The sequence below is a fragment of the Notechis scutatus genome, chromosome 4 (genome assembly GCF_049901735.1).
Source record: "Notechis scutatus isolate UNSWTSFEM ecotype Mainland chromosome 4, rNotScu1.2, whole genome shotgun sequence".
Classification (NCBI taxonomy): Eukaryota; Metazoa; Chordata; class Lepidosauria; order Squamata; family Elapidae; genus Notechis; species Notechis scutatus.
The window spans coordinates 100,828,894-100,856,206 of NC_142012.1; the positions used below are offsets into that span (position 1 = coordinate 100,828,894).

At 37.6% G+C, this 27,313-nt stretch overlaps 1 protein-coding gene across 1 annotated transcript in view; it reads left to right on the forward strand.

The window, feature by feature from the left end:
• The window catches only part of DNTT (DNA nucleotidylexotransferase), a 227,853-nt gene extending 200,778 nt beyond the window's left edge, over positions 1-27,075 (forward strand). The window contains exon 11 of the mRNA XM_026670718.2: positions 24,340-27,075. Within this exon, the coding sequence (XP_026526503.2) occupies positions 24,340-24,426 (87 nt within the window). The 3' untranslated portion in view covers positions 24,427-27,075. The remainder of the gene's footprint in view (positions 1-24,339) is intronic.
• The last annotated feature ends 238 nt before the right edge of the window (positions 27,076-27,313 follow it).

The window sequence follows — 27,313 nt, forward strand, 5'->3', positions numbered from 1 at the left end:
GCACATGGAAATGTTTATGAGAATAGTTATGCATAATTATTCAGCCACACACAGATACACTAAATTGAGTTAAAGTTTACTTTAAGAAATAGCACAGTCCAATAAACGGTCCAGGTCATATACATTTAGCAGTCCAAAGAATATCCAATTACAAAGTCTTCTTACCTGTTGCCTTTGTCATTTACAATAAACAATGATATCAAAGTATAAGCACAGCATAAATACAACAGAGAACCTTAGATAGCAACAGAATGTCAGAGAGACAGAATGTCAGAGGGAGCAAGCTATGATCTCTAGCTCCCTCTTATGGTAATTTGTAATATAATCAACCAATCAGAATATAGTATAAATCAATACAGTGATTTTGTCTTAAAGCTACAAACATACATTGTTGGTTTATATATTGCCAACCCAACTAATTGGTGGACAGATTCCTAACACTTCTAAATGTTCATCTTGTTTCAGTATTAATGTTAGGGCAGTATACTAGCTTTAGGTGAAGTATGAGTTTCATAACTAGGCACAAGGCTGAAATAACACTGACTGTGCTTCTGGATGATCGCTGGTGGGCAAATATCTTAACCGTTCAGCAGTTTTCCATTCCATCATCTTGGTATGCTTCAGGACAAGTTACAGGTGTTGGGAGTTGGAGATAGTTCTCTGATGGTTCTCCTCCTTCCACAAATATGTGCGTGGGTAGGGTGGGGTGAACATTGATCTCATGCCCACTTCCTTGTGGGTAGTGGTGGGATTCAATTTTTTTTTACTATCGGTTCTGTGGGCATGGCTTGGTGGGCATGGCATGGCTTGGTGAGCGTGGCATGGCATGGTGGGTGTGGCATGGCTTGGTGGGTGTGGCATGGCTTGGTGGGCATGGCTTGGTGGCCCTGGCAGGGAAAGCATACTGCAAAATCCCCATTCCCTCCCCGCCCCACGAGCCTGCTTTCCAGCTCTGTTCTTCTGTGCAGGGCAACAAAAGAAGACCCAGCCGATCAGCTGGGACTCGGGAGGTAGAGAATAGATGGGAGTGGGGCCAATCAGAAGTGGTATTTGCCGGTTCTCCAAACCATTCAAAATTTCCACTACTGGTTCTCCAGAACTGGTCAGAACCTGCTGAATACCATCTCTGCTTGTGGGGTATCTCAGGGCTCATTGTTCTCCCCACTCCTATTTACATCTGTATGAAACTTCTGGGGAAGGTCATTCAATAGCATGGGGTGAGATATTCTTTTTAAAAAGTTGAACTTTATTAAGATTGTTATTAAAGAACAAATGAAGAGGGGAAAAAAAGAAAAGAGACAAATAAGAGCATGCAAGTGCAAGTGAGAGAGAGAAAAAATTAAAATTAAAAAATACATGAATGACTTCTGATCTTCTTTTAATAGATAGTTACAGTACAATCTCACTGTCCCTCCTCCTTCTTCAATGTTATACAAGTCCCTTCAGCTCCTCAAATAATCCATGCCTTTCTGAATCTTCAAATCCATAAATCATCATTTCAGTTCTTTCATCTTTCAGCCAAAAAATAAATAAAAAATCCATATAAAATTTCCAGCAGGGGGTGAGTTACTGTATCATCATTATGCTGATAATGCTAAGCTATAAATCTCTGCCCAGGCCAGCCAACGATGATGGGGAGACCCTGTCCTGGGTTTGAAGGCTATGGGGTCTCCAAGGGCTGCCTTCAATACAACCCTAGCAAGATAGAATAGTTCTGGCTTTGGGGGGCTCCTTGGACCCAGTGATTTTCTATACTTAACTCTAAATGGCTTACCCTGTCTTTAGATAGACCTGGTGCACCATTTTGGGGGTTCTCATGGATTCATCTCTCCTGCTCAAGGAATGGCATCCATGACCAGCAGACTTTCTACAACTTCAGGTTGTATGCCAATTGTACCCTTTTCTAGATCAGGCAGCACTGACCACAGTCAGTCATGCTTTGGTCTCCTCCTGCTTGGATTACTGCAATATGCTCAATATGAGGCTGTCCTTGAAGATCAGCTGGACGTTATAGTACTATAGTACTGTATAGTACTGAAATGCAAACACAAGCAATGATGGGTGTGCTTCAGAGGTGCTATTCAACTGGTTTGCAGCTATTCGGGTGAACTGGTAGTGGTTATTTGGCATGGGTCGCCGAACCGGTGGTGAACCCTGGCTGGCCACGCCCCCAACCCGGTCGCCTGGTCGCTCACTTGCCCCGATCACTCTCCTAGCTTTCCGTTCCCCATGTCCTCTTTCTCCCCGGGGTGAGGGAAGGAAGAAAGGCATGGACGCTGCAAGTAACACTTTTCCCGTGTAAGTTAAAGTGCCTGGAATGAGAGGGGGTGCGGGCTGTCAGAGGGGGTGGGGGTGAATCGAGCCTTGGAGCACTTTTGCAACGTAAAAGAAATGCATTTTGGAAGCAGGTCCTTTAAAAACTTCTCCAAGAATTCCCCATGGACATTGCAAGTATTGCTTTCCCCTTGTGAGTTAAAGTCCCTGGAGTGAGAAGGAGTGCGGTCTGACAGAGGTGGGTGGGGGAATCCACTCCAGCCTTGGAGAAATTTAAAGAAGCTGCTTCAAAATGCATGTCTGTTAAGCTACAAAAGTGCTCCGTGGGTGTGTGGGTGTGGGTGTGTATGAGAGAGAGAGAGAGAGAGAGAGAGAGAGAGAGAGAGAGAGAGAACAATTGAACAATGCCATTTAATTATTTAAAATAAATAAAAAATATATTTTTTTGTCATTTACATTTCATTTTGTCCCTCCATTTACATCCTTTCTTTAATGATTCTATTCCACCATTTCTTTGATATTGGTGTAACTCTTGTGCTGCAGTGAGTTATGCAGGGCTGGGCTGCTGGGTGCTCACAGGGGTTCAGGACAGCTCCTAGCTAAGATTCTGTGCAGTTCGGAGAACCCCCAAATCCCACTCCTGGCTGGCCCCGCCCTGCCCACCACTCCCGTCCCAGGAGTCCCTACACGGCCTGTTTTGGATGCAGGTGAGTGCAGGGCATGCACGGAGGCGCAGAGAGGGTGAAAAATGGGCCTCCCGGAAGTTTGAGAAGGCCAGAAATGTTTTTGCCCTTCCGGAGGTTCAAGAAAATCCTCCAGAGCCTGGGAGGGCAAAAACGCACCACCAGCCCATCATGGTGCAGGAGGCCGACTAGGCCATGTCCACCATGGCCACACCCACCTAGCAACCGGGAAGAGAATCCTTTCCTAAAATTTTGAAGCCCACTCCTGGAGTTATCCTACTGCGAGTTGGCCATGGTGAATTGTGTAGTGAGTTGGCCATGGTGTGTTGGCTGTGGTGAGTTGTCCTAGACCAGTAGGCATGTAGGCTATGACCAGCCTTCCTCAACCTGCTGGCCTCCAAATATGTTCCTCTGGAAGACAATAAGCTATAGAAAGCTGGTCAAAACTGTTAAGAAACCATACTAATTTGTCAAATCTTTTGCTAGCAACTGAGAATGTTTGTGTTGATTTGTTTGTTTTCATATTCCATTTTCTTATAAAAAAAACAGAAGTGGCTTTACTTGCCAACCTAAAAAAGGATATTTAATAGTTCTTTACAAAACTGGAATGCTACAGACTGGAGTTTGGCAGATGCTAAAATTATGTAGTGCTAACAGAGAAGCAGTCAGTCTTGAGCGAACATATTGATGAATTAAACATGGTACAGCTGCAGTGTTTGGTTTAGATGTCTGCCGTAATGACTGGATTAGCCATAAAGTAAACATAAAGATTCCAAGTTTATAATATTGATTTCCAATGTGATCAGTGTTGTTCACATAGTCATTACTTCAATTAAATACTGAGTCATTTAAACAGATCTACATTTTCCTCCTCTTAAGTGCTTCCCTTACTTTTATTTCCCTGGGCAGAACAGCAATTAGGCTTTCAAGTCTGGGAATTTGTGTTTCTTTGCACCTGGCCTGCTTTAGAAAGCAAGAGTTAAAATCATCTCAGTATTTATCTACAATAAAAAAGAATGATCATTCACTGTGATTCCCATCAAAGCTTTCCACAGAAGGATTCAGTTTTATGGTTGGCAATTTGTAATGCAGAGTTACTTTTTACTCAACCAACGTGCAAAAAACCTCTTAAAGCTATATCTATACCTATCTCTATCTCTAACTCTAACTCTATCTCTCTCTATCTCTCTCTATATCTACATCTCTCTCTCTCTCTTTCTCTCTTATCTATCTATCTATCTATCTATCTATCTATCTATCTATCTATCTATCTATCTATCTATCTATCTATCTATCTATCACATGGCCACATGCATAGCATGGAGCGATGCTTTGGTTTGCTTTTAATGAAAAATTCAGAAATCACATGTTCAAGACAATGCGCTGGGCAGAACAACCAAAAGCAACAATTCAGCTTGTCAGTCTAATTGATACTCTTCAACTAGTTTCTTTGACTTCTTTTTAAAGCCCCTGCATCCATTCTTTTTTACTTTAACCCTTCCAAGACATTGTTACAAGCTAAGTGTCCCAGGATGAATCTTCATTATTCTTATGAATAAATGAATTGTCACTGTCATTGGTTCAAGTCAGAGGTGGTATTCAGACAGTTTTCACAGGTTCTGGAGTAGCGGAAATTTTGAGTAGTTCGCAGAACCAGCAAATACCACCTCTGACTGTCCCCGCCCCATCTATTCTCTGCCTCTCGAGTCCCAGCGGATCAGCTGAGTCTTCTTTTGTTGCCCTGCACAGGAGAATGGAGCTGGAAAGCAGGTTAGTGGGGTGGGGAGGGAATGGGGATTTTACAGAATCCTTCCCTTGGAGTGGGGTGGAAATGGGGATTTTACAATATCCTTCCCCTGCCATGCTCACCAAGCCACACCCACCAAGCCACACCATGCCCACCAAGCCATACCCACGGAACCAGTAGTAAAAATTTTTGAATACCATCACTGGTTCAAGTACTTGATATGTTATTTGAACCAGAGGCTGCAGAGCTGGCTGTAGGGAGAGTATATTCTACATTTGACCCTAAAATTTGATAGTGTCAAATTGACTCAGTATTAGAAAAGAGACATTTTCCAATGATGTCAGGCCAGAAACCAAACCTGAGGAATATGCAGCAATAACAAGAGTAACAGCCCACATTCAAAAAGAGAAGCATGCCAAATTAAAGCAAGAATGGCTCCCCTAGCTGTCATAGATCACACAAGGCAAATTTAGACACTGTTTTTAAGGGCAAAATAACTTACTGTAGTCAAGGATAATTTCAATGCTTAGAAATATGTCTAGTGGAAGTTATAGTTGGAATACAATGGGAGGGAATTTGAAATCAAATAGTTTTCCAGTAATGTTTTACTTGTTTTTTTCCCCTAGGAGTGTTTTATTGGTTTTTATTTTTCTTCTTTTTCCACTTGGTTTCTTTCTTTTTTTCCTATTATATGCATTTATCTTTTAGACAATTATAAATGGTAGATGATATTAAAATCAGTCAAGATTAGCATCGGTAGGATCCTCTGTAATAAAAATATCTCTCCTCTCCTGTACTCTCCTCTCCTGTACTCTCTTCTCCTCTTTACTATTATTTGTATCATATCTTTCAGAACAATAATGTTCCTAAAGTATACTTGTAAATAGAAACAGTAGAATAGCAACATGATAGAGTTGGAAGGGACCTTGGAGTAGTGGTGGGATTCAAATTATTTTACTACTCGGTCTGTGGGCGTGTCCTATATCATTTCAGACAAATGGTTGTCCTATCTCTCCTTAAAAACCTTCAGTGTTAGAGCACCTACAACTTCTGCATGCAAGTCATTCCACTGATTAATTGTTCTAACTGTCAGGACATTTCTGTTTAATTCTAAGTTGCTTTTCTTCTTGATTAGTTTTCATCCATTGCTTCTTGTCCTGCCTTGACGTGCTTTGGAGAATAGGTTGATCTCCTCTTCTTTGTGACAGTCCCTTAGATATTGGAACACTGTTATATCACCCTAGTCCTTCTTTTTATTATCCTAGACATACCCAATCCCTGCAACTGTTCTTCATATGTTTTAGTCTTCAGTTCCCTAATCATCCTTGTTGCTCTTCCCTGCACTCTTTCTGGAGTCTCAACATCTTTTTTATATTATGGCAAACCAAAACTGGATGCAATATTCTAAGTGTGGTCTTACCAAGGCATTATAAAGTGTCATTAATACTTCACATGATGTTGATTTTATCCTTCTATTAATACAGCCTAGGACTGAGTTGGCAGCACAAAACTTCCACTGCTCATATTTAGGCGATTGTCCACTAGGAATCCAAGATCCCTCTCACAGTTACTACTGTTGAGCCAGGTACCACCTATTCTATAATTGTGCATTTGGTTTCTTCATGCCTAAATGTAAAACCTTACTTTTCTCTACATTGAATTTCATTTTATTAGAATAGGGCCCAGTATTCAAGCCTGTCAGGTTTCTTCTGTATATTGAGTCTATATTCTGGAGTATTGGCTATTCCTGCCAGCTTGATGTTGGCTGTAAATTTTATGAGTTCCCCTTCTATCCTTTCGTCTAAGTCATTGGTCAAGATTTTGAAGAGGACTAGGCCTAAGAAAGAGCCTTGGGATACCCCACTACTCACTTCCCTCCGTGTAAATGCATTTCCATTAAGGAGTACAGTACACATTGAGTGTGATTGGTCAGTCAATTACAAATCCATCTGGTGGTGATGCTGTCTAACCCACATTTTCCCATCATTTCTATGTAAACAATTAGATATGGCAGCAGATATAATGGCCATACTTTAAAGAAGGAAGAGTCTAATTGATTCAGCTTCCACTCTGTCTTTTCCATTTTGCCATAAGAGGAAGTTCTGGTCAATATGAGTCTTTCAAGCCTTGTCTGGAAATTGAAACTGACTCCACAGGAAGACTAAAACTATATTGTGGTAGGCTCTATTCATAGCAGAGGTGGTATTCAGCAGGTTCTGATCAGTTCTGGAGAACCGGGAGCAGAAATTTTGAGTAGTTCGGAGAATGGACAAATACCACCTCTGACTGGAGATTTTACAGTATCCTTCCCCTGCCACGCCCACCAAGCCACACCCACAGTACCGGTAATAAAAAAAAATTGAATCCTACCACTGATTCATAGGATCTTGTAGGTTTGCCTTGTGTTTTAATTTTCCTTCCTATCCTACATCCCAGTAAGTCAGGAACGAGTCTCCTAGTTCCTTTCCTATCTGTTTCCCCAAAGCTTAAGCAATGGTTCTGCCCTTGATGCTTTTGTAATGGTTTCAGAAGTCATTGCTCTCAAGGCCATCCCCATATAACCTCATACCAAGCACTTCCAAGAATCTTGTCCTCAACAAGATGGGACTCCATTACAAGTTCATACTTAATTAATTTGTAGGATATTGTGGTTTTAAGTTCTTTTTGCATATGGTTCTTTGGCACATTTATCTTTTCAAAATTGCAATAAAATATTTTTAAATCGGGATCAACATGGAGATCCACCACGGACCAAATGTTTTTATTCTAAACATGCTAGGAATACAGTTGTCTTTGTTTTATTCCTAGAATTTTAAAAAAAAAGATAATTGGTTTGTTTTCTTACTTCAGTTGAGTTTTGACTGGGAAAGAAGACTCAATAGGTGGCCTTCATTTGTATGCACAGTTCTACTACAGTCAAGTGAGCAAATCTCCTTGTGCATTGGTTAAGTGATTTTCTACATGAGTTGTACTTCATTTTGCAAACTGAATATAGAACTCTGACAGACAAATTAATTTACAGTTAGTATTTTTCAAACCAAGTTCTGCATTCCCCATCTATATATGGTATATATACATGTGGTATTCAGCTTTGTTCAGGTATTTTCCCACATCATTGTAGTTGTGCTTTTAAAGTTGTAGCAACGTTTCGGCAGAATCTCATCTGCCATCATCACCAATACAGAAGCCTGATGATGGCAGATGAGATTCTGCCTGCAACGTTCTTAAAAGCACAACTAATGATGTGGGAAAATACAAACAAAGCTGAATACCATACTTAGGTACCCACGAAAACTTAAGAAAACAAATATATATATATATATATATATATATATATATATATATATATATATATATATATATATATATATATATATATATATTCTTAAGTTTTCATGGTACTTACATGTATGGCCTTCAGCTTTGTTCGGTATTTTCCCACGTCATAGTAGTGGTGCTTTTTGTAAAGTTGTATATATATATATATATATATATATATATATATATATATATATATATATATATATAGAGAGAGAGAGAGAGAGAGAGAGAGAGAGAGAGAGAGAGAGAGAGTATGGTATATCATACATGGATTAGCAATATATATATTAACATTTCATCTAGATTAGTAGAACTCAGTAAATATATAAATGTTAAGATGATCTATGTTCAAATACCAATGTCTAGGCCATCTAATCATTGAAGTGCAACATTGTTTATACTTAAAAAATCTGATACTGATATATGCCCTCAGTTTACAGCTGGTCACAATGTGATCTACAGTTTGATTGGGTCCTCCATCAAACTCCCCATATGTTTATGAGTAAAGCATGTTTTTTAAAAACCATAAAACAATTTAAAAACACATATAGAAATAGCAATCGCACTTAGACTTATATACCCGCTTTATAGTGCTTTACAGACCTCTCAAAGTGGTTTTACAGAGTCGGTCTATTGTCCCCAACAATCTGGGTCCTCATTTTACCCTTTCTCAGAAGGATGGAAGGCTGAGTCAACCTTGAGCCTGGTGAGATTCGAACTGCCAAATTACAGGCAACCGGCAGTCAGCAGAAGTAGACTGTAGTGATGCACTCTAACCACTGCGCCACCGAGACTCATGATTTGCAGCCCAGATGAAAATGATAGATCAACACAACCATTGCACAGGTTAAACCACATGTCGAAATTCCTAGGTCTTGGGACGAAAGGCCCACAGGGCCAGGGACCATCAAATTCCTGGGAAAGGATGTTGAAAAGAGAAGGTGCCATAATAGAAAAGTTTTTTTTTTAAATGAAATGTGGACTCAGATAAAATAGAATTAAAACATGGTGCGCATATAAACATTAGAGTGATAAATATCCGGATGGATATTTTGTATTAATCTGGATTTCAGGATTTCCAGAAATTTGTCAATCTACTTTTTAATAATGGTTTAATAAATTAGGATACCTATTCTTAAATTGCATATTGCAAAAAAGCTTTCATTTTATACATTTATATAGCTGTGTTTGTTTCTGGTTGCAAAATTTATTTCATGATAAAATGAATTAGGATGTGTGATCTTGATTCATATTAGCTTAAAATGTAGTCATAATCAGAATAAATTCCATGGCATATTTTAATACAGTGTCTCGTGATGTTTCTTAAGGGCTCATACGTTCTCAAATTCCTTGCTCAGAGTTTGCTATAATCTCATTTGAAAGAGTGATGGCTTTCCTTCCAATACATTTGTCATTATATTTGTTGCTGGATTTGGGGTAGATTAGATTTCAGAGCACGGGCTCTATGTGCATATTTGTATGAAATAATGCTAGTTAAATATAAAATTTACATTTGCTGCGTAGTGTAATGCCTGAGGCAAATTCAATTGTTTACCCATGCAGACTATTTTATCAAAGTGGAAAACATGCAAATATATACTGTACAATCTGGCACATGATTGTTTCCCCCCTTTTTGATACAACACAAAACAAAATCATGCTATTATCCCATTTGCCCTTTTGGGTTTTATCTTTTACTTCATTTCTGCTCTAGCTCTCGTGACCTGCAGTTGCCCTTACTTCTTTTGCTCCCTCCCGTATGTTCAGCGAAGCTACTTTCCTTGTCAGCCAATTATCCATCTACATATTTCATCTCTAATAAAAGCCATAACTGCAATGCTATTGGATTTGCCCTGCCGTTTTATGACCCTTTTATTATTGCGTGTGCTTTTCCTCTGTTTATTTTCCCATTCAAAATCATTTTTAGGAGAAGCTCTAATGTGTGTCCTTCAGAAAAGTTTTGGGCACCAAATGTGATCGGGACATATATTAGCTCTTTTCAGAGGTTCTGGGTGGAAGTCATTGGAGATGAGTCTCAACTTGATTTATTGCTGTTGCATAGATTCATAATCAAATTAATTTTATCTTGCATTCTCATCAGGCGTGTGAACTGTGCAAAAACCTGCACAAAATTTTAAATGGAAGTCTGAGGGCAATGAATTTTATCCCCCTTTAGGTAATAGCAAATAGTCTAGAGCAGCATCTTTAAGATTTGTGGACTTCAACTCCCAGAATTCCCCAGATGAAGTCCATACTTCTGAAAGTTGCTGAGGCTGAGAAATGCTGGGCTAAAGAATTCTGCTGCCGACATAGCTGATGCTACTTGTATTGGATTTCACTGGAGCAGTGGGGACATAGCCATATACTTTTCCCCATATAAAGTCTCACAATTCCATTTGAATCCTATGTTTTAAGAAGAGATTGGACAACCATTTGTCAGAAGTGGTGTAGGGGTTGGACTAGAAGACCCACAAGGTCCCTTCCAACTCTGTCATTCTATTAGTTTTATTTAAAGTTATTCACAATACTTGTAGGCCATTTTAGGAAGATTATTATTCTCAAAAGTATGATAAAAATATGGTAAAAAAGAAAAGATAAGATGGTAAGATAAAGATATTTGGATTACAGAGAATTCTATCCATGCTAATCCTGATTGATTTTAATATCATCTACCATTTATAATTGTTCAAAGGTTAAATTTATATGATAAATAGGAAAAAAGAAGGAAACCAAGGGGAAAAAGAATTCTCTTCTCTTCTCTTCTCTTCTCTTCTCTTCTCTTCTCTTCTCTTCTCTTCTCTTCTCTTCTCTCCTCTCCTCTCCTCTCCTCTCCTCTCCTCTCCTCTCCTCTCCTCTATTCTTCTCTCCTCTCCTCTTCTCTTCTCTACTCTACTCCACTCCACTCCACTCCACTCCACTCCACTTCAACTCTACTCTACTCTACTCTACTCTACTCTACTCTATTCCAGAAACCACAGCAACAACTGGTGTCCTAACAATTTTGAACAGCTCTCACAATAATAGTCAAAAGAATATTATTACTGTTTCTAAATGGTAGTTCTCAGACCATCTTGTAAGATTTGCTTCAGTTTTAACTGCAAAGTAAAACATATTTTTACATTCTCACAATATTAGAGAATGCCAGGTCAGAGTTCAGTCTTCTTTGAATATCTCTTCAAGTCACTGCCAGCATAGAATCTCTTTCAGGTCTCTGCATCTCTCTCATTTGAGTCTTCAGAAGGTGATGATTTAATGTAGACGTGGCATTTCCAAAAGGAACAATCTTTACTCTGTTCCACATCCCAATCCCTCACAGCTCAACTGGAGGCCAACCTTGGACCGTCTTCACTGTAACCGTCATAAATATGAATCAGTTGCCAGGTTGTGTGAAAAATGGTCATGTCACTTTTTTCACTGCCATTGTAACCTTGAACAGTCACTAGATGGACTATTATAAGCTGAGGACTACTTGTACAAGAAGAGGATTAAGGATTTTGGTTCTGGGAGGTTGGAGCTCATTTCCAGCTCATCTGGTAAAGGGCACTTTGTGAAACAGAGGAGACAGTGATGAACCCACTATCTCCATCTTGTCTACCAGAGCTTCGCTGGTCCTTATCACATCTACTACTGAGCAAGCATTTCCACTACCAGCTCTGGATCTCATGGAAAGGCAAGTGAGAGAGCTGCTATTCTAAATCTTTGAGTATTCTGACTCCATGGTTAGAATCATGGTGGTGCAACGCTTAGAATGCAGTATTGCAGGCTAGTTCTCCTAATTGCCAACTGCCAGAAGTTCAGCAGTTTGAGTCTTAAGGTTGACTCAGCCTTCCATCCTTCCAAGGTCAGTAAAATAAGGACCCAACTTGTTGGGAGTGATATGCTGACTCTGTAAACTGCATAGAGAGAGACAGCTGTAAACCACTGTGAAGTGGTATACAAGTCTAAGTGCTATTGCTATGTTAGACAGCATGGAAGCTAAAGCACAATCTTGCAGAACCTCAGCACATAAATACCATGTGGTTGACCAGCAACCATTGAGTAATATCTGGAGACAAAACTACTACAAGGTTCTAAGGTTATCAGAGCTTGTTTTAGCAATAGTAATAGCACTTAGACACATATACCACTTCACAGTGCTTTACAGCCCTCTCTAAGTGGTTTACAGAGTCAGCCTATTTCCCCCAAACAAGCTGGGTCCTCGGAAGGATGTAAGGTTGAGCCAACCTAAAATTCGCACGTGGTTGGAAAAAATGACAAAGAAACACATAGACTTGAAACCAGAGATCTTTTTATCGGGAATCTTACCTGATACATATAGTGAAGATTTGAAATACCTGATTGTAAATGTATTAACAGAGGCTAGGATTGTATTTGCGAAAAACTGGAAAAATGAGAAAATACCATTGCAGGAAGAAATTATTAAGAAAATATTGGAATGTGCTGAAATGAGTAGATTGACATTTGAAATTAGAGAACAAGAGGATAAACAATTCTATAAAATTTGGGACCTTTTCTATCAATGGTTGGATAATAAAACACAATAATAGAATATTTAGAATTTTAGATAATAATGAATATATAAAGATATATTTCTTTTTTTTTTTTGATATCATATCTATAAAATGTTTTTAGGATAGATTTGGTATGATTATATGATTTGTTATAAAATAAACTAAGTAAATTATATGTATGAATGAATAAAATCATAGTCAAATGATTGTTTAATAGTGATACTAGGGTATATAATTTCTGATTGATAATATGAGTTATTATGTAATGTAACTGTAATTGAGACTACGAAATGGATGCACAAAAAATTGGTAAACCAACCGACACACTGTTTGTATATTTATGAAAGAAAGCTGGATGTTTTTATGTTTTGTTTGTTTTGTTTGTCTTTAAAAACCAATAAAATTGTTTTTTTAAAAAAAAAATCTACTACAAGGTTCTAGGTTATCAGAGCTTGTTTTAGCAATAGTAATAGCACTTTACAGCCCTCTCTAAGTGGTTTACAGAGTCAGCCTTTTCCCCTCAAACAAGCTGGGTCCTCGGAAGGATGCAAGGTTGAGCCAACCTTGAGCCGTTGAGAATCGAACTGCTGGCAGTTTGCAGAATTAGCCTGCAATACTGCATTCTAATCACTGCAACACCATGGCTTTATTACAATATCCTGGCTGCAAGTTTTGAAGAAGCCCAGAAGAAGAAAGATAATGTCATTTCCCTTCCCAGCAAAGATAATGCCACAGGCCACCAAAGCAATTTCAGTGCCAAAACCAGTCCAGACTCTTGATTGAAATGAATCAAGAAAATTATTCTTGAGAGAAGAGACTTTCGGGCTTCTCTCCAATTGATCATTTACTGTATTTCAGTCTCTAGTGATCTTCACCCCAGGCTTGTCAGTTACCACAGTACCATCTCCCTTTTTAATGTTTCTGCTCGGCATTCTTCATTCTTCAGTGCTTTAGGAGATATACTGCCAAATTTTGCAGACTCAGAGGATTGAAATGGATACGAGAACAAGGGGGAAAAATCCTTTCAAAGTGCTATTTTGGGAGTTGCAGGAAAGTGAATGTCAATAAAAGGAGCATCTAGATGTTTGTGCAACAGGGTGTGATTTGATCACTCCATCTATTCAAATGCATTTCTACTAGCTTAATTTATGTGTGCAAAAGATATCGAAAGTGCACGAATGGAATCTGTGCTCCTTGATTAATTCCCAGCTCGCCTAGGTTTCTCCATGCATCAGTGCATACCTACCCAGAACTTCCAAAATTTCTATCAAGACTCAAAAGAGACTATAAAATTATTCTGTGTCAGAGAGAGAAGCAGGGATGTCTTCAGAGAGAGAAGGGAGTTTAAAAAAAGGGAATATGAATGAAGACCTATCTCCTTTTTAAACCCCCATTCCCACAGATACTTCTGGCCCAAACCTTGCTCTGATGTGCTGATTTTTTTCTGCTTTCTGGAGCATGGAATTGACTTTCCTTGTAAATGAATAAAAAGGTCTAACTTCTGAGGACACGAGCCTTTTGTAGAGTGTGAAAAAACACAGCGAGAGCTTCCGGTTTGAGTTCCTTCGGCGACAGATAGAAATCCGTGATCGTGCACGGTTTCGGTCTGGGCTCGCCGCTGGAGTGCCCCGAGCCAGCTGGTTTTGGGGCGAAGCCATCCCGTAGAGGTGGTGAAGAGGGGGGAGACTGCCAGCAGGGTCTCTCCTCCTCAGCTGGCCATTACTCCCTTTCCCAAAGGTGGTTGCAGCAGTGGTCAGAAATGGCCACCTAAAAGAAGAACTCGACCGGAAAAGAATGTGCAGGAGGAAGATAAGAAGTGAAAGTTTTGGCTGACCGGGTTAAATTGCAAAAGCAACAACTAAGGTACCCTGGAATTTAAACTTACAAAAAAATAACATCGCTCCCAAAGAAGAGTCGGAAGCAGCAAAGGAAAGTGAAAAAGGAAAGGTTTGGTTTTTTTTTTTTCTTCTCTCCCTTTCCCTATACTGACAACTAAGAGACTTAAATAAGAAATCGGAAAAATCCACTTTGACATCAACAGGCAGTTAAGCTGAAAATAAAACAAAATGTCAAAGGGATAATAAAGATTTATGGACACTAATTTTTTTTTTCATAAGCAGGAAGGGAGAGAAAAAGAATAAAAGGGCAGGATCTTGAAAGAGGGAGGAGACTGCCTGGAATTAAAAAGAATCTACAGTAAAACTTCAACAAGACTTCTAAAAGATACATTTTAACTGAAACTTTGCAACTAAACAGTAGAACCCTAGGAAGAGAAAGTGAAAAAAAGAGCAAAAAGAAACAGCTTGCGTGTATTTGGATTACTTGGTGATATTTGGATTCTTGGTTATTGCATTTGAATGACTGCAATTAATCGGGTGGTTGTTTAAAAATTTATACAATGGCACTACTTCTGGATGAATTGAAAATGGAACTTAAAAAGTATAAAGAAGATGCACAAGAAGGGAGGGGTTCTTTTGGCTTCGTTTTTCAATTCTTAGAAATGGAGATTTGGAACTATGAGAAAGAACAAGAAACGTCTGCAAAACAAGAAGACTGGGACAAAGAAGAAGCCATCTTTAATGAACAAGTAATTCTATGGGGAAGAAAAGGAAAGGGGGAAAGAGAATGGAGAATTTAAGACTTAAAAAACAACCAAAGAAAAGAAAAATAATTCAAAAATAAGTATAATATTGGAAAGCAACAGAAGAGGGGAATACAGAAGAGAGAAATAGAGGTAGAGAGACAAGGGGGTAAAAGGGGAGAGAGAAGAAGAGAGGGAAGAAGGAAAGGAAAAGAAGTTACAAAGGACCAGAGCAAGATATAGAGAAACAGGACCTATTTAGAGATAATGGGTGAAAATTTAACTGAAAAAGGAATTCTGTAAAGGTACATAAGATTGTATTGTTATATTAGAAATAACTTTAGAAAATTGGAAACAATGTATGATTAAAATGAGGGATAAAAAGGTTAGTGTAATTTAGTGAAATGTTTGTGAATAAAATAAGTGAAATAAAATAAATGAGAAAATTGAATTAGGAAGGGATGGGAACATTTTAATTAGTCAATGTTTTATAAAATGTAAGTGAAGAGGGGGGGGAATTAATTGTGGAAAGCTTATAATTGTTCCCATAGAAGTATGATATTTAATTGAAAAGTAATGTTAAAGAAGTTAAGATTTTAATGAATATTAACATTAATGATAGAATTGAATTGGAATGAAATGTGTTGTTTTAATTACATATATTTATAATTTTTTCTTTTTTTAAGAATATAGTGTGTATTTTAAGAATATGCCAAGCAGAATCTGCATGGAAGTTATGTATTATATTGAATGTTACAACTTTAGGGTATATATTGAAGCCTAAATAAGAGTAATGGATAAACTTAAAAGATATAAAGGTGTCATACTCCAATCAGTAACTACAGGAGAAACTTTGTTTAATGAGAAAAGATAATAGATAATTGAAACAGGACAGACAAAAAATATAAATATAATGATTTGAATTGAGACGAGATAATTAAAATAAAATTGAGAAAATTAAAAGAGGGGAGAAGCTATGCAGAAAATGTAAAACAGTAATAAGATATGGAATAGAACATAAAAATGAGCATGAACATGAATTTGTGTCTGTACGAAGAAATGTAACCCGGGATTACGCTACTTTCAAAAAAGATGTTTTATTTGTATTTTTTTTGTGAAAACTCAAATAAAATTTACAGAAAAAGAAAAAACACAGCGGAGTTTATTTCAAAAGCTCTAATAAACCTCCATGTTTGCTTAGATGCAATAGACATAGCCGTTCTCTGGTATCACAGAGATTATTTTTACTTTTTCATTTTTTCTTACTTTACTTTCTGTCTTGATTTGTGAGCATAATGAATGCTTTCAGACCTGTGATCCAGAAGGGTAACATTTAGCTGATGTTACAAGCCAATGGCTTCTGGCCAAAGTCTATAAATGGTCCATACAATTAATAGGAATCATTAAATGAGAACCCTCTATTACATTTGTTCTTAATTTTTTTGGAGAAATAAATCCAGCATGGTAACAAACTATCTGGGTTTTACTTTTTATTAAATATTTAAAATCTAACAAGTTCTTGAATCCACAAATAATGAACTTCTATATCTTTTTTCATGTTCATTTCAATTTATTTCCTGGTAAATGTTTTAATTGTTATCCAAATGGATCGTGGTAGAGAGTTACAGTAGGCAGAGGAGTGAAGAAATTGGCATGATTGGACTTCTTGCAGGGGAGGAAGCCTTAGAGACTTGCCCCCCCCCCCCCAACAAAAAAAATGCCTGAAGCCTTTATCTGGCAGTCCCTAAGTGAATGCAGCCAATCTGGTAAGATTCTTGTAAATAGGCAGGCAACAATAAAGATGCAATCCTGATCAGCTTATAGAATTGTTACGGTTCCTTGTACCTGAGAGGGATAGATTTTTCTGCCTAAACTCTTCAGTCCTATTTTTAAATATATAACTTGACTGTCGTGTAACTTACATATATGAAATAATGTTCAATTCGTTTGCTTGCCAGGTCTTAGCTGAACTACCACTTAGTTGGACTGGTGAGATACTGAGTGTTATTCTGACATTTATGTTATTGTGTGTTCTTATGAGTGTTATTATGACATCCTTCATTGTCTAATGTTTATTTTGCCATGACTATTGATCAATGAAATATATTTGGTGTATTCTGGTAAAGAAGGAATCAAAGCACTTTTTCATTCTTAAGGAGAAACCTGAAGCTTCACATTTATGATTTAGAGCAGGGGTGTCCAACCTTGGCAACTTTAAACCTGGACTTACTAGAATCCCCAGCCAGTTGCTTCGGCTTAAAGTTGGGACACCAGGTAGTGGTGGAGGAACAAAAGCTAGATGTTCTTAAAAACTTCCAGTGATGGAGCACCTACAGCTTCTGAAAGAAAACTGTTCCACTTGTTAATTGTTCTAACAGTCAGGAATTTTCTTTTTAGTTCTAGGTTGGTGCTTTCCTTGATTAGTTTCCATCTATTGCTTCTTGTCCTGATTTCTGGTGCTTTGGATTATGAGAAACCTTTATTTCTCTAAGTCTCACTGTCATCTTCTGTTTGGAACATGCTCCTACCAATATTTTTTACTGTTTTTCTATTCTCTCTTATTCATTAAAAAACTAATTAATGCCTGATATATATATACTCATTAGTGATTATTACCACCTGGAAGTGATCATTTACAAGCCTGAATTGGATTATACGGCTTCATAGACACTGTGACACTGTGTTTTTATGAACTTCTGCTAGAACATTGAGTGTTCTCTATGGCTCATAAATCATACAGTCAATGTTGTCTTAGACATTTCAATATGTTGAACTCTGCATACCCAACATAGGATATCCATTAAATTCCCCCTTTTTTTACATCAGAAGAAAAATAATAATCAGGCTGGATGGATGATGTGTACATTTTGTAGTTGTCTAGTCTTTTGACTATGATGCTCTCTAAAACTGTCAATTGTCCCATTGGCATATGCAGCAAAAAAAAACCTGGGATGTTATTTTGCCAAGAGTATAACTTTACTGATAATTCCACATAGGCACAGAAGAAGTGAAGCCAGTTCTGAAGTTTTCACGTGCGAAGCAGTGTAGTTAAAATCCCCTTTTCTCCCCTGGGCCACCAACTGTTCATTGTCCACCAATCAATTGCAGTCAACTTGTTTTGGGAAACAATCTTTCAACCTTGAGCATCAGGATGTGGCCAGGCGACAGTGTGCTCTTGCATCCCACAATTCCTTCCTTTGCATGCCATATCTACCTACCCCACTTCCCAGTTTCTATTTTCTACTTGCGAGGCGGTGTGCGTAGTAAGTCAAGCATGACAACAAGTTGAATTGTCCACTTCCTGACTGTAGGCCTCTGTGGTCACTTCCTTTGCCTCCCTTTAAATTGCCTGTATGTCCTAAAAAAGCTAAAAAGGCTAATGTGAAAACCAAGTTGGAGGCTGTCATGATACAAATGTGTCACGTATGTCAACAACAACTGTGAGCTTTGGAGGCCTTCTTACAAAATAGGTACAGGTAGCCTTTGACTTACAACCTGTCCTCACATATACAAAGGCACTAAAAAAGTGTCTTACAATTGGTCCTTGCACATACAACTGTCACAAACATCCCATGGTTGCATGTTCAAAATTCGGCTACCAGGATGTATTTGTAATGGTTGCAGCATCCTAGGATGAGATGATCACCATTTATGAATTTCCCAAGCAAAGTCAGTGGGGGGAGTTGGATTTGCTTAGTGACCACCTAATTCACTTAACAACTGCAGTGATTTCTGTAACAACCATGGCAAAAAAGGTTGTAAAATGGGGCAAGACTCACTTAACAATGGCTTTGCTTCAAAACAGAAAGTCTGGTCCCAATTCTGGTTGTATGTTGCAGATTACCTTTCTAGCAAGATGTGGAAGTGCTGGATGTTGTGAGTTGAAGAAGAGGTGGTATTCAGCAGGTTCTGACCAGTTCTGGAGAACTGGTACCGGAAATTTTGAGTAGTTCAGGGAACCAGTCGCGGAAATTTTGAGTAGTTCAAGGAACCAGTCGCGGAAATTTTGAGTAGTTCAGGGAACCAGTCATGGAAATGTTGAGTAGTTCAGGGAACCAGTCGCGGAAATGTTGAGTAGTTCAGGGAACCAGTAGCGGAAATTTTGAGTAGTTCAGGGAACCAGTCGTGGAAATGTTGAGTAGTTCAGGGAACCAGTCGCGGAAATTTTGAGTAGTTCAGGGAACCAGTCGCAGAAATGTTGAGTAGTTCAGGGAACCAGTAGCGGAAATTTTGAGTAGTTCAGGGAACCAGTCGTGGAAATGTTGAGTAGTTCAGGGAACCAGTCGTGGAAATTTTGAGTAGTTCAAGGAACCAGTAGCGGAAATTTTGAGTAGTTCAGGGAACCAGTCACGGAAATTTTGAGTAGTTCAGGGAACCAGTAGCGGAAATATTGAGTAGTTCAGAATACCACCTCTGACTGGCCACCCCCATCTGTTCTCTGCCTCCTGAGGTGATCAGCTGGGTCTTCTTTTGTTGCCCTGCATAGGAGAACAGAGCTGGAAAACAGGTTAGTGGGGTAGGGTGAGAATGGAGATTTTGCAGTATCCTTCCCCTGCCACGCCCACCAACCATGCCCAGCAAGCCAAGCCATGCCCACAGAACCAGTAGTAAATTTTTTTGAATCCCACCACTGAATTGAAGGGAGCATTATGAGATGATAGAGGTGTGGTGTGGATGAGCAATGACTAGTTTGCCTGCAAAACATGAAGAGGCGATGTAATATCGGGTGTCTTGGTGTTGTACTTGGTTTGGTTTGGTGCACTTAAGGAAAATGGCAGTTGTTTTTCCTGCTGGTGGGAACAGCTGAGTGGGAGAGCAAAGGAAGTCTAAAAATCCTAGAAAGCCATCTTGAATCTGTTCTGAATTAAATCTGCAAAGAAAGAACCATTATTTGTGCTCATTGCTGAAGCAGAATTTAGCTCAATCATGGGAGCAGTACAATACAGTATAAACGGTACGTAGACGTACTTTTCTGCCAACTCATAGACAATGGGAATGTATGTTAATGCTACATGTGGAAGTCAGCTGAATGGTTTTTTTATAGTGCTTTTATAGTTATTGCATATCCATTTTTCCAAAGATCTCCGTTAATTGGGCCAATTGGCCTTCATACTTTCCTTTGTCTGTTTTATACTTTTATCCTCACTCTTTGCAACTATTTCACAGTTCATGGTTATTCCATTTTCCGGGGCTCATTTCCACTGACTTACGGATGCCAGCCTTGCTTACTTCTTGGATTTAAACTATTTTGAATCATAATTAACATTTGCTGACTTGATTCCTGCATCTCCAGGAATCTGGAGATTCTATTTCGGGCAGAACCCACTGCTTATGTGAAAATGTGGACGTCTATGCTTCTCTGAACATCAATCATGAGGACATATTTCCCCCTCTATCATGGGGAATGCATCCACATTTCGACGCCGAACCAACTGGAAATGAATGAATCAGAAGCCTGAATAAAATGCATCCAAATCACAGATTCCCTGCTGTTGGACATTGCAGTCCATGGAGCTTAATGTCAAAAAAAGCTCTTTGAGATTGATTCTCATTATAGGCACTTCATTTAATGACACATCAAATCTCTAGCCAGAATGGAACATCCATGGTATAGTACTTTCCAGCTAAGAACTCACAGAAGTTATTGCAGTTTAAACTTGTATGTGTAATTTGAAATGGTGACTTTAAAGTCATTCATGATGATAGCTTGTGACTTGAAAAACATTTAGACTTGATTGGCTAAAGTTGGTCTAAAAAGTCTGCAGAAACCAATATCCTATGGGGGAAAAATCTGTATTAAAAAGGGGTAATGAGTAACTTTCTTGCTCGAAGGACCAATCTATATTTTGTTAATTTAGTTTGAAAATGCTCTTTGTGTTCTTTAATTTGCAGATTATTTTGAGTTAGCTAAATTCAGGGCTTGATCTACCTGAAGTAGTGATAAATGGAAATGGAAGGAAAGGATTGGAAATCTATTTGTTCTTGTCTCTTTAACTGTAGAGAGTTTTTTTTTTTTTTGAAAACAATTTTATTAGTTTTTAAAAAACAAACAAAACAAACAAAACATAAAAAACATCAGCTTTCTTTCATAAATATATACAAACAGTGTGTCGGTTGGTTTATCAGTTTTTGTGCATTCATTTCGTAGTCTCAATTACAGTTACGTTACATAATGACTCATATTATCAATCAAAAATTATATATCCTAGTATCACTATTAAACAATCATTTGACTATAATTTTATTCATTCATACTCTATGAGATAACTATAATTTATGTATAATTTACGTATAATAAACTGTAGAGAGTTTTGTTGTTGTCATGTATTTCAAATTATAATTTGGGCAGGGCCAGTTTAAAAAAAACCATTGGTTACGAAAATGAAATCAGATAGCGGTGTCCATAGATGTGCTTGTGTGAAATGGCTCGATCTGATAAAAACAGCATCACTCTGACATGATATAAGCCCTACTCATTTATAACAGGCATTGTGATGTTGTAGCAGTCGAAAGCATAAACAAAGTGATAAATCTGTGCCTGTGTGACTCCATACAGCCTTGTAAGACCAATGGGACAGAGATGATGTCTATACTTTCTACATACATACAGTCTATTTCTGTCTCTGTCTCTTTCTCTGTCTCTTTCTCTCTCGCTCTCTTTCTCTCTCATCTCCCTCTTTTCCCTCCTCTCCCTCTCCCTCTATGTATATCTCTATGAACACAGTGGTTAAGAGTGCAGTACTGCAGGCTACTTCTGCTGACTGCCATCTGCCTGCAATTTGGCAGTTCGAATCTCACCAGGCTCAAAGTTCACTCAGCCTTCCATCCTTCCGAGGTCGGTAAAAGTGAGGACCAAGATCGTTGGGGGAAATATGCTGACTCTGTAAACCGCTTAGAGAGGACTGTAAAGCAGTGTATAGGTGCTATTGCTATCTAAACCTACAATAATATTTATATATTGCACCTGCTGTAGCAGGGGTCCCCAACCTCCTGTCCCTGGCCCAATACTGGAAACCGGGCTGTGAAAGCGGTATGCAATCATGTGATCACACGAAACTTCATTTGTGAAAGCAGCGGAGACTTGGTCAAAACCTCTCCGGCTGCCACTGCTGGTCCACAGACCCGGAAAGTTTGGGAACTTCTGTGCTATAAAATATCTTTGTTGCAACTTCTTTTATATTAAACACGGCTATTAGACTATTATTGTAATCTCTTGTAAGTGGAAACAGTAATATTTCTCCATCACTTTGGCTCAGTTATTTTCAATGCTGTTTATTGTTATGATGGGTGGATAACAGAAGTTCCAACTGATTGGGAATTGGTAATTCCCTCCCAATATGGGAGGGAATTAAAGCTTGTTTGTAGGGTGAAACACTCAGGGTGTATGCTTCTGTGTGTCTTTGTATGTCTGTGCATGGTTTGTCTTCATGAAAGTGAACAGAAGTAATTTTCTACAAAATGAAGTTCTAAGTTTCTGACTCTCCTAACTTTTTCTTTGCTGACAGAAAAATCTAGCATTAATTTTTTTCAGCTATGTTACACATGGGAGGTTTGGACCATGAAATAATTGAGTTGCTCCTGCCTACTATTATTTGCTGCATTTTAATATGGAAAGAGTTGAGACATTCATGAGTAGTAGGTGCTACGACGTAAGATTTCAGGGGTGGTTAAGTTAGGTACGCTTTTTTTTAGAGATGTTATAGAACTGAATGTCTGAATGTAGGGTACGACTGACTCAGCCATGGACATACATTGCTCAAGAAACAAACACAGAGACTTCCCCAAATCTCAAATTTAGGATCTCCAGGTTTCAACTCAGAGGCACACCTCTGCCTTCTAAAGCCGAAGAGACAAAAGTGAAGTCTTTGACCAGATTCTCCTTGTCCGGTTCCATCTTTTCCTCCTTCTTTGGCAACTTTTTAACAGTGCAATAAAAGAAGCTGTAAGTTATACAACCTGATCACACGTTTTGAATTAAAGGCAGAAACTCTCTGTTGCAACCCTGGAGGTTAAACAAAAAAAGGAAGCAGGCTTACTGTTCTGGTAATTAATTCTTAATTCTTAATAAACATGAATGCGAGCGGCACTATGGTCTAGAGGTGGAGCTTTCGCCTCAAAATCAGGAGGCTGTGAGTTCAATCCTAGGTAACAGCAGATATTTCTCTCTCTGAGGCAATGAGTAATTGTTTGCTCTGAACTCTACATAGGCATCAGGCAGAGTATCTGGCCAGTAAATGCTCAGCTCCATTCAGTTGCTCTGACTCCACCGTCTCAATGCAAGAGATTACAGGGTTAAAAGAAAAAAAAATGAATGCATTTTTATTTATAACTAATTAATATTATTAATGTATTCTACTTACTCAGATCTTACCTTTACACTCAGTTTAAGGATTAAGATATTTTATTTATTTATTTGATTTATTTGATTTGTCAATCACTTACAAGATAATAGATATAAGTATAAACATGAGTAAGAATACAGGAAATAAGTGCAAATAAATGAGGACAATAGGACAGGGACGGTAGGCACGATGGTGCACTTATGCACGCCTCTTACTTGTCACTTATTTAAAAAAAGGCAAAGGTACTGAAAAATCCTATTTTGCATTCAGGATTTTCTTCTTGGGCAATTATTCTGGAAAACTACATTTGTGTGCTGTTTGAACATTTAAACCACATTTGTAATATTAAGGATATATTTAAAAAAGCAAGTTATGCTTTATTATAGTAGGAAATTTGAGCTTGGTGAAATTGCAACATATATTGATTAAAATGTTAATTAAAATTGTTCACTTCATGCTTCTTGTACCTTATTGATCAGTGAAGCTATAATGAGAACTACAGAAATGGAATTCATAGTCTGAAATAATTTGTAAAACAGGCATTTTGCATTAAGTATAGCTAAAGCTCAATGAAAATATATGTTACATAAATGCAATATTTATGAAATAATTGACTGAGATGAAGCAAGAGTTTTGCAGAGACCTAACTGATGCCGAATTAAAAATATGACATCTTAGGAGGAAAAAAAACCCTGTTTATTTGCTTTTCTTTATTCATGTATTTTGCAGAATAAGAACTAGTTTTTCTTTTGGAATGTGACAGTCAGATTATCAAATTTTTGCCAAGATCAACGCAAATGCCAAATACATTAATTATGGATCTAGTTGTTTCAGAAATTGTCTCTTTTTATTTAAACTGAGTTTTTTTTTCTCCTTCCAGAAAATTTTTCTGAGTGCTGCAAATGAGGAAGAAATATTTTCACACCTTGGCTTGGATTATCTTGAACCCTGGGAAAGAAATGCCTAAAGAAAGTTTAATAAGATTTTATCATTTCACTGCTTTAAAGCAAAGTTTTACTTACCTGCAAAGCGTACCTTCATTATTATTTAGAAAGAAAGATCTTAAATACACCGTGGATATTTGTTGTTGTAGATGTGGAGTTCCTTAGAATAGTTGGCAATTGATTTTGAAACATTTCCTTTGTTCTAATTTCCTGCTCCTGAGACAACCATACAATCAACTGGAAAAGACTGGCAGGAAGTCATAATGAGATTGCTAAATCATGCAGATAACATATTTTAAAATGAATGGCTGTGGGGTGACTTTCAACCTGGTGTCCTCCAGATGTACTTCCAGATGCAGCTTTTAGAATTCCTGCCCTCTAAGGCATATCTGGAAGGCCCAAATAATGGAACGCTGCATTTTCAGCTTATTAATGTTTAATGTTTCCTTGTATTTAGTTTTAATAACTACTTGAACAAGAAATAAATAGCTAACTATGCAAAAATAATTAATACCCAGAAATACTCTTAGTTTTAACTGTTCCAAATATCTTTATGCAAATCAAACCATATACCAAAAAGAACTCAGGGTTTGTTAACATGATATACTATAAATGTTAGTAAAGAAATTGTGCAACCTTTACTAATTTGAAAGTTATACACTAACTTTTCTATTAATGCAGTGGCCAAATCTCCCCCCCTCCCCCGCACTTCCCTGTAAGTAATTCTTATATTACAGAATGGATATTTGAACTTATTTATAGAAAAGAATTCTTTATTGGCCAAGTGTGATTGGACACACAAGGAATTTTGTCTTTGGTGCGTAAGCTCTCAGTGCACATAAAAAATATGTTCATCAAGAATCATAAGATACAACACTTAGTGATAGTCATAAGATACTAAATAAGCAATCAAATCATACTAAGAAACTATAATATAAATATAATTGTAAATATTTCAGAAAGGGTGAGTACAGTAAGAGACATTTTGTTATAGTGAAATATGATAAATACAGGTGATTTTATTCAGAGGTAAACCTGGTCAATACTAAATTATAAATCTGACTGACCACATTGATTAGCTCAGACATGCAACAAATGGATTGATTTCTATTCCTAGTATAGTATTGTTCTTTCCCATCACTTACTTATGGATCTGTCACATCATGGAGAGTCAATCAAGGTGGCATCTACAACCGCATTATCAAACCTGAAACCATTCAAAACTCATGTTGATGTCACATGCATTGGCAAAGGGGCATGTTGACCACCTAGCTATCATTTTGATGTCTTTAACATAGTTGTCGTCAATTGCTTTCACTCTTCTCCACCGCTCCTCCTTCATGGACATTCATGCCCAAGGTAGGAACATAATTTGGCAGAATACAAATCAAAATGTAGTGGATAAAAATTCAAGATGATGCAATTGAAGATCTAGCATTTCAGGTATAGATGCAAAAAAAGATTGAGGATTTTGATTTTGTGGGGATGTGACTACTCTCTCAAATTTTTAAGTAGTTCCTTTGCTCAACCATATAAGCCAACCAAGGAACCTATGGCTGGCTGGGGAATTCTGGGAATTGAAGTCCATGTGTCTTAAAGTTGCCAAAGTTGGAAAACCCTAATATACACCAACAGAAGATCATAATAACTTATGATCTGAATCATAATGCTAAAAGTTTTAGAATCTAACGTTGAATGCAAGTCAGATTTTAAAATTAGGGATAAGTCCATGACAGATCATCAACAACAAGAAACTCACAGTTTAGTGAGATATATGTTGACAGCCTTCAGGGTAAACTTAGCACAACATTGGAAAAGGGAAGTGTTACCATTGGGAGTTTAAACTTGGGAACTAAGCAGCAATGGCAAAATTAACAGCATATATTTATAATAGAAGTTTGGCCAAATTTAAGCAAGAATGGTGTCCATGTATATTATACGAGCATGGCAAACTGAAACATTTAGAGCATGGTTTTTAAGAGGAAAAAGAATTGGCTAAAAAAGAAATGGAATTTAGAAATTCAAAAATTGGAAATATATGAACAGTTTGAATATTTTTAAATATTGAATATCAGGAGTACAACAAAGAGCAAGTTAGGAATTGTTCACTCAATAGTACTTTTACTATTTTTTTTTTTCTTCCTCTTTTTTTGTTAAGAGATTTATCTTTAAATAATAAAATAGTGGACACATTGGTATTCAGCTCAGACATTTAAAAACACTTTTAAATCCTTTTCATCTTTGTTAAAATGAATTTAATATATTCTGCTTTTTATAGTTAATCCTTCATCTATGATATACTGAGTACTAACTGTACAACTTTTCAAGTTCTCTGTCCCCCTACTGCTATTATATATTTGTATTAGATTTTTTTTCTTTTATAGGATTATAGCTCTGAGAAGTAAAGATTATGTTTAACCTGATGCCAAAGATTCTTGTTTGTGTTTATTCTGTTGGATCAGGTCCTAAAGGATTAGCATAAAATAGTAAGTGGTTTTATTAAAGAAGGCAAAGAGTTGATATTTGATTCCGATATCGGGATTTAGATAAGCTTAGTTTAAACATAATGTCTACATCTGCTTTTTAAGATATTACTTTTGATTATTTCAGCTCTGAAGAAATTGATTTTAATTTTTTTTACAGAATTAAAAATATGGAATTAACTCCAAGGACTTTTTTGACATTGTGTTCAATTTAAGAATCTGTTATTTGATTTATCTGTCCTATATGAAATCATTCCTTTTGGTCAGCGGTGGGCTGCTAGTGGTTTGGACCGGCTCACTCATACCAGTAGTTCCGCCCACCGGCTGGACCAGTCCCCCCCTCTGGTGCTATCTCGTCCTTTATATCTAGCTTGTTCGCCTCACCCGTGGAGCCAGCTGATTTTTGCGCCTCACCCGCTCTACTCAC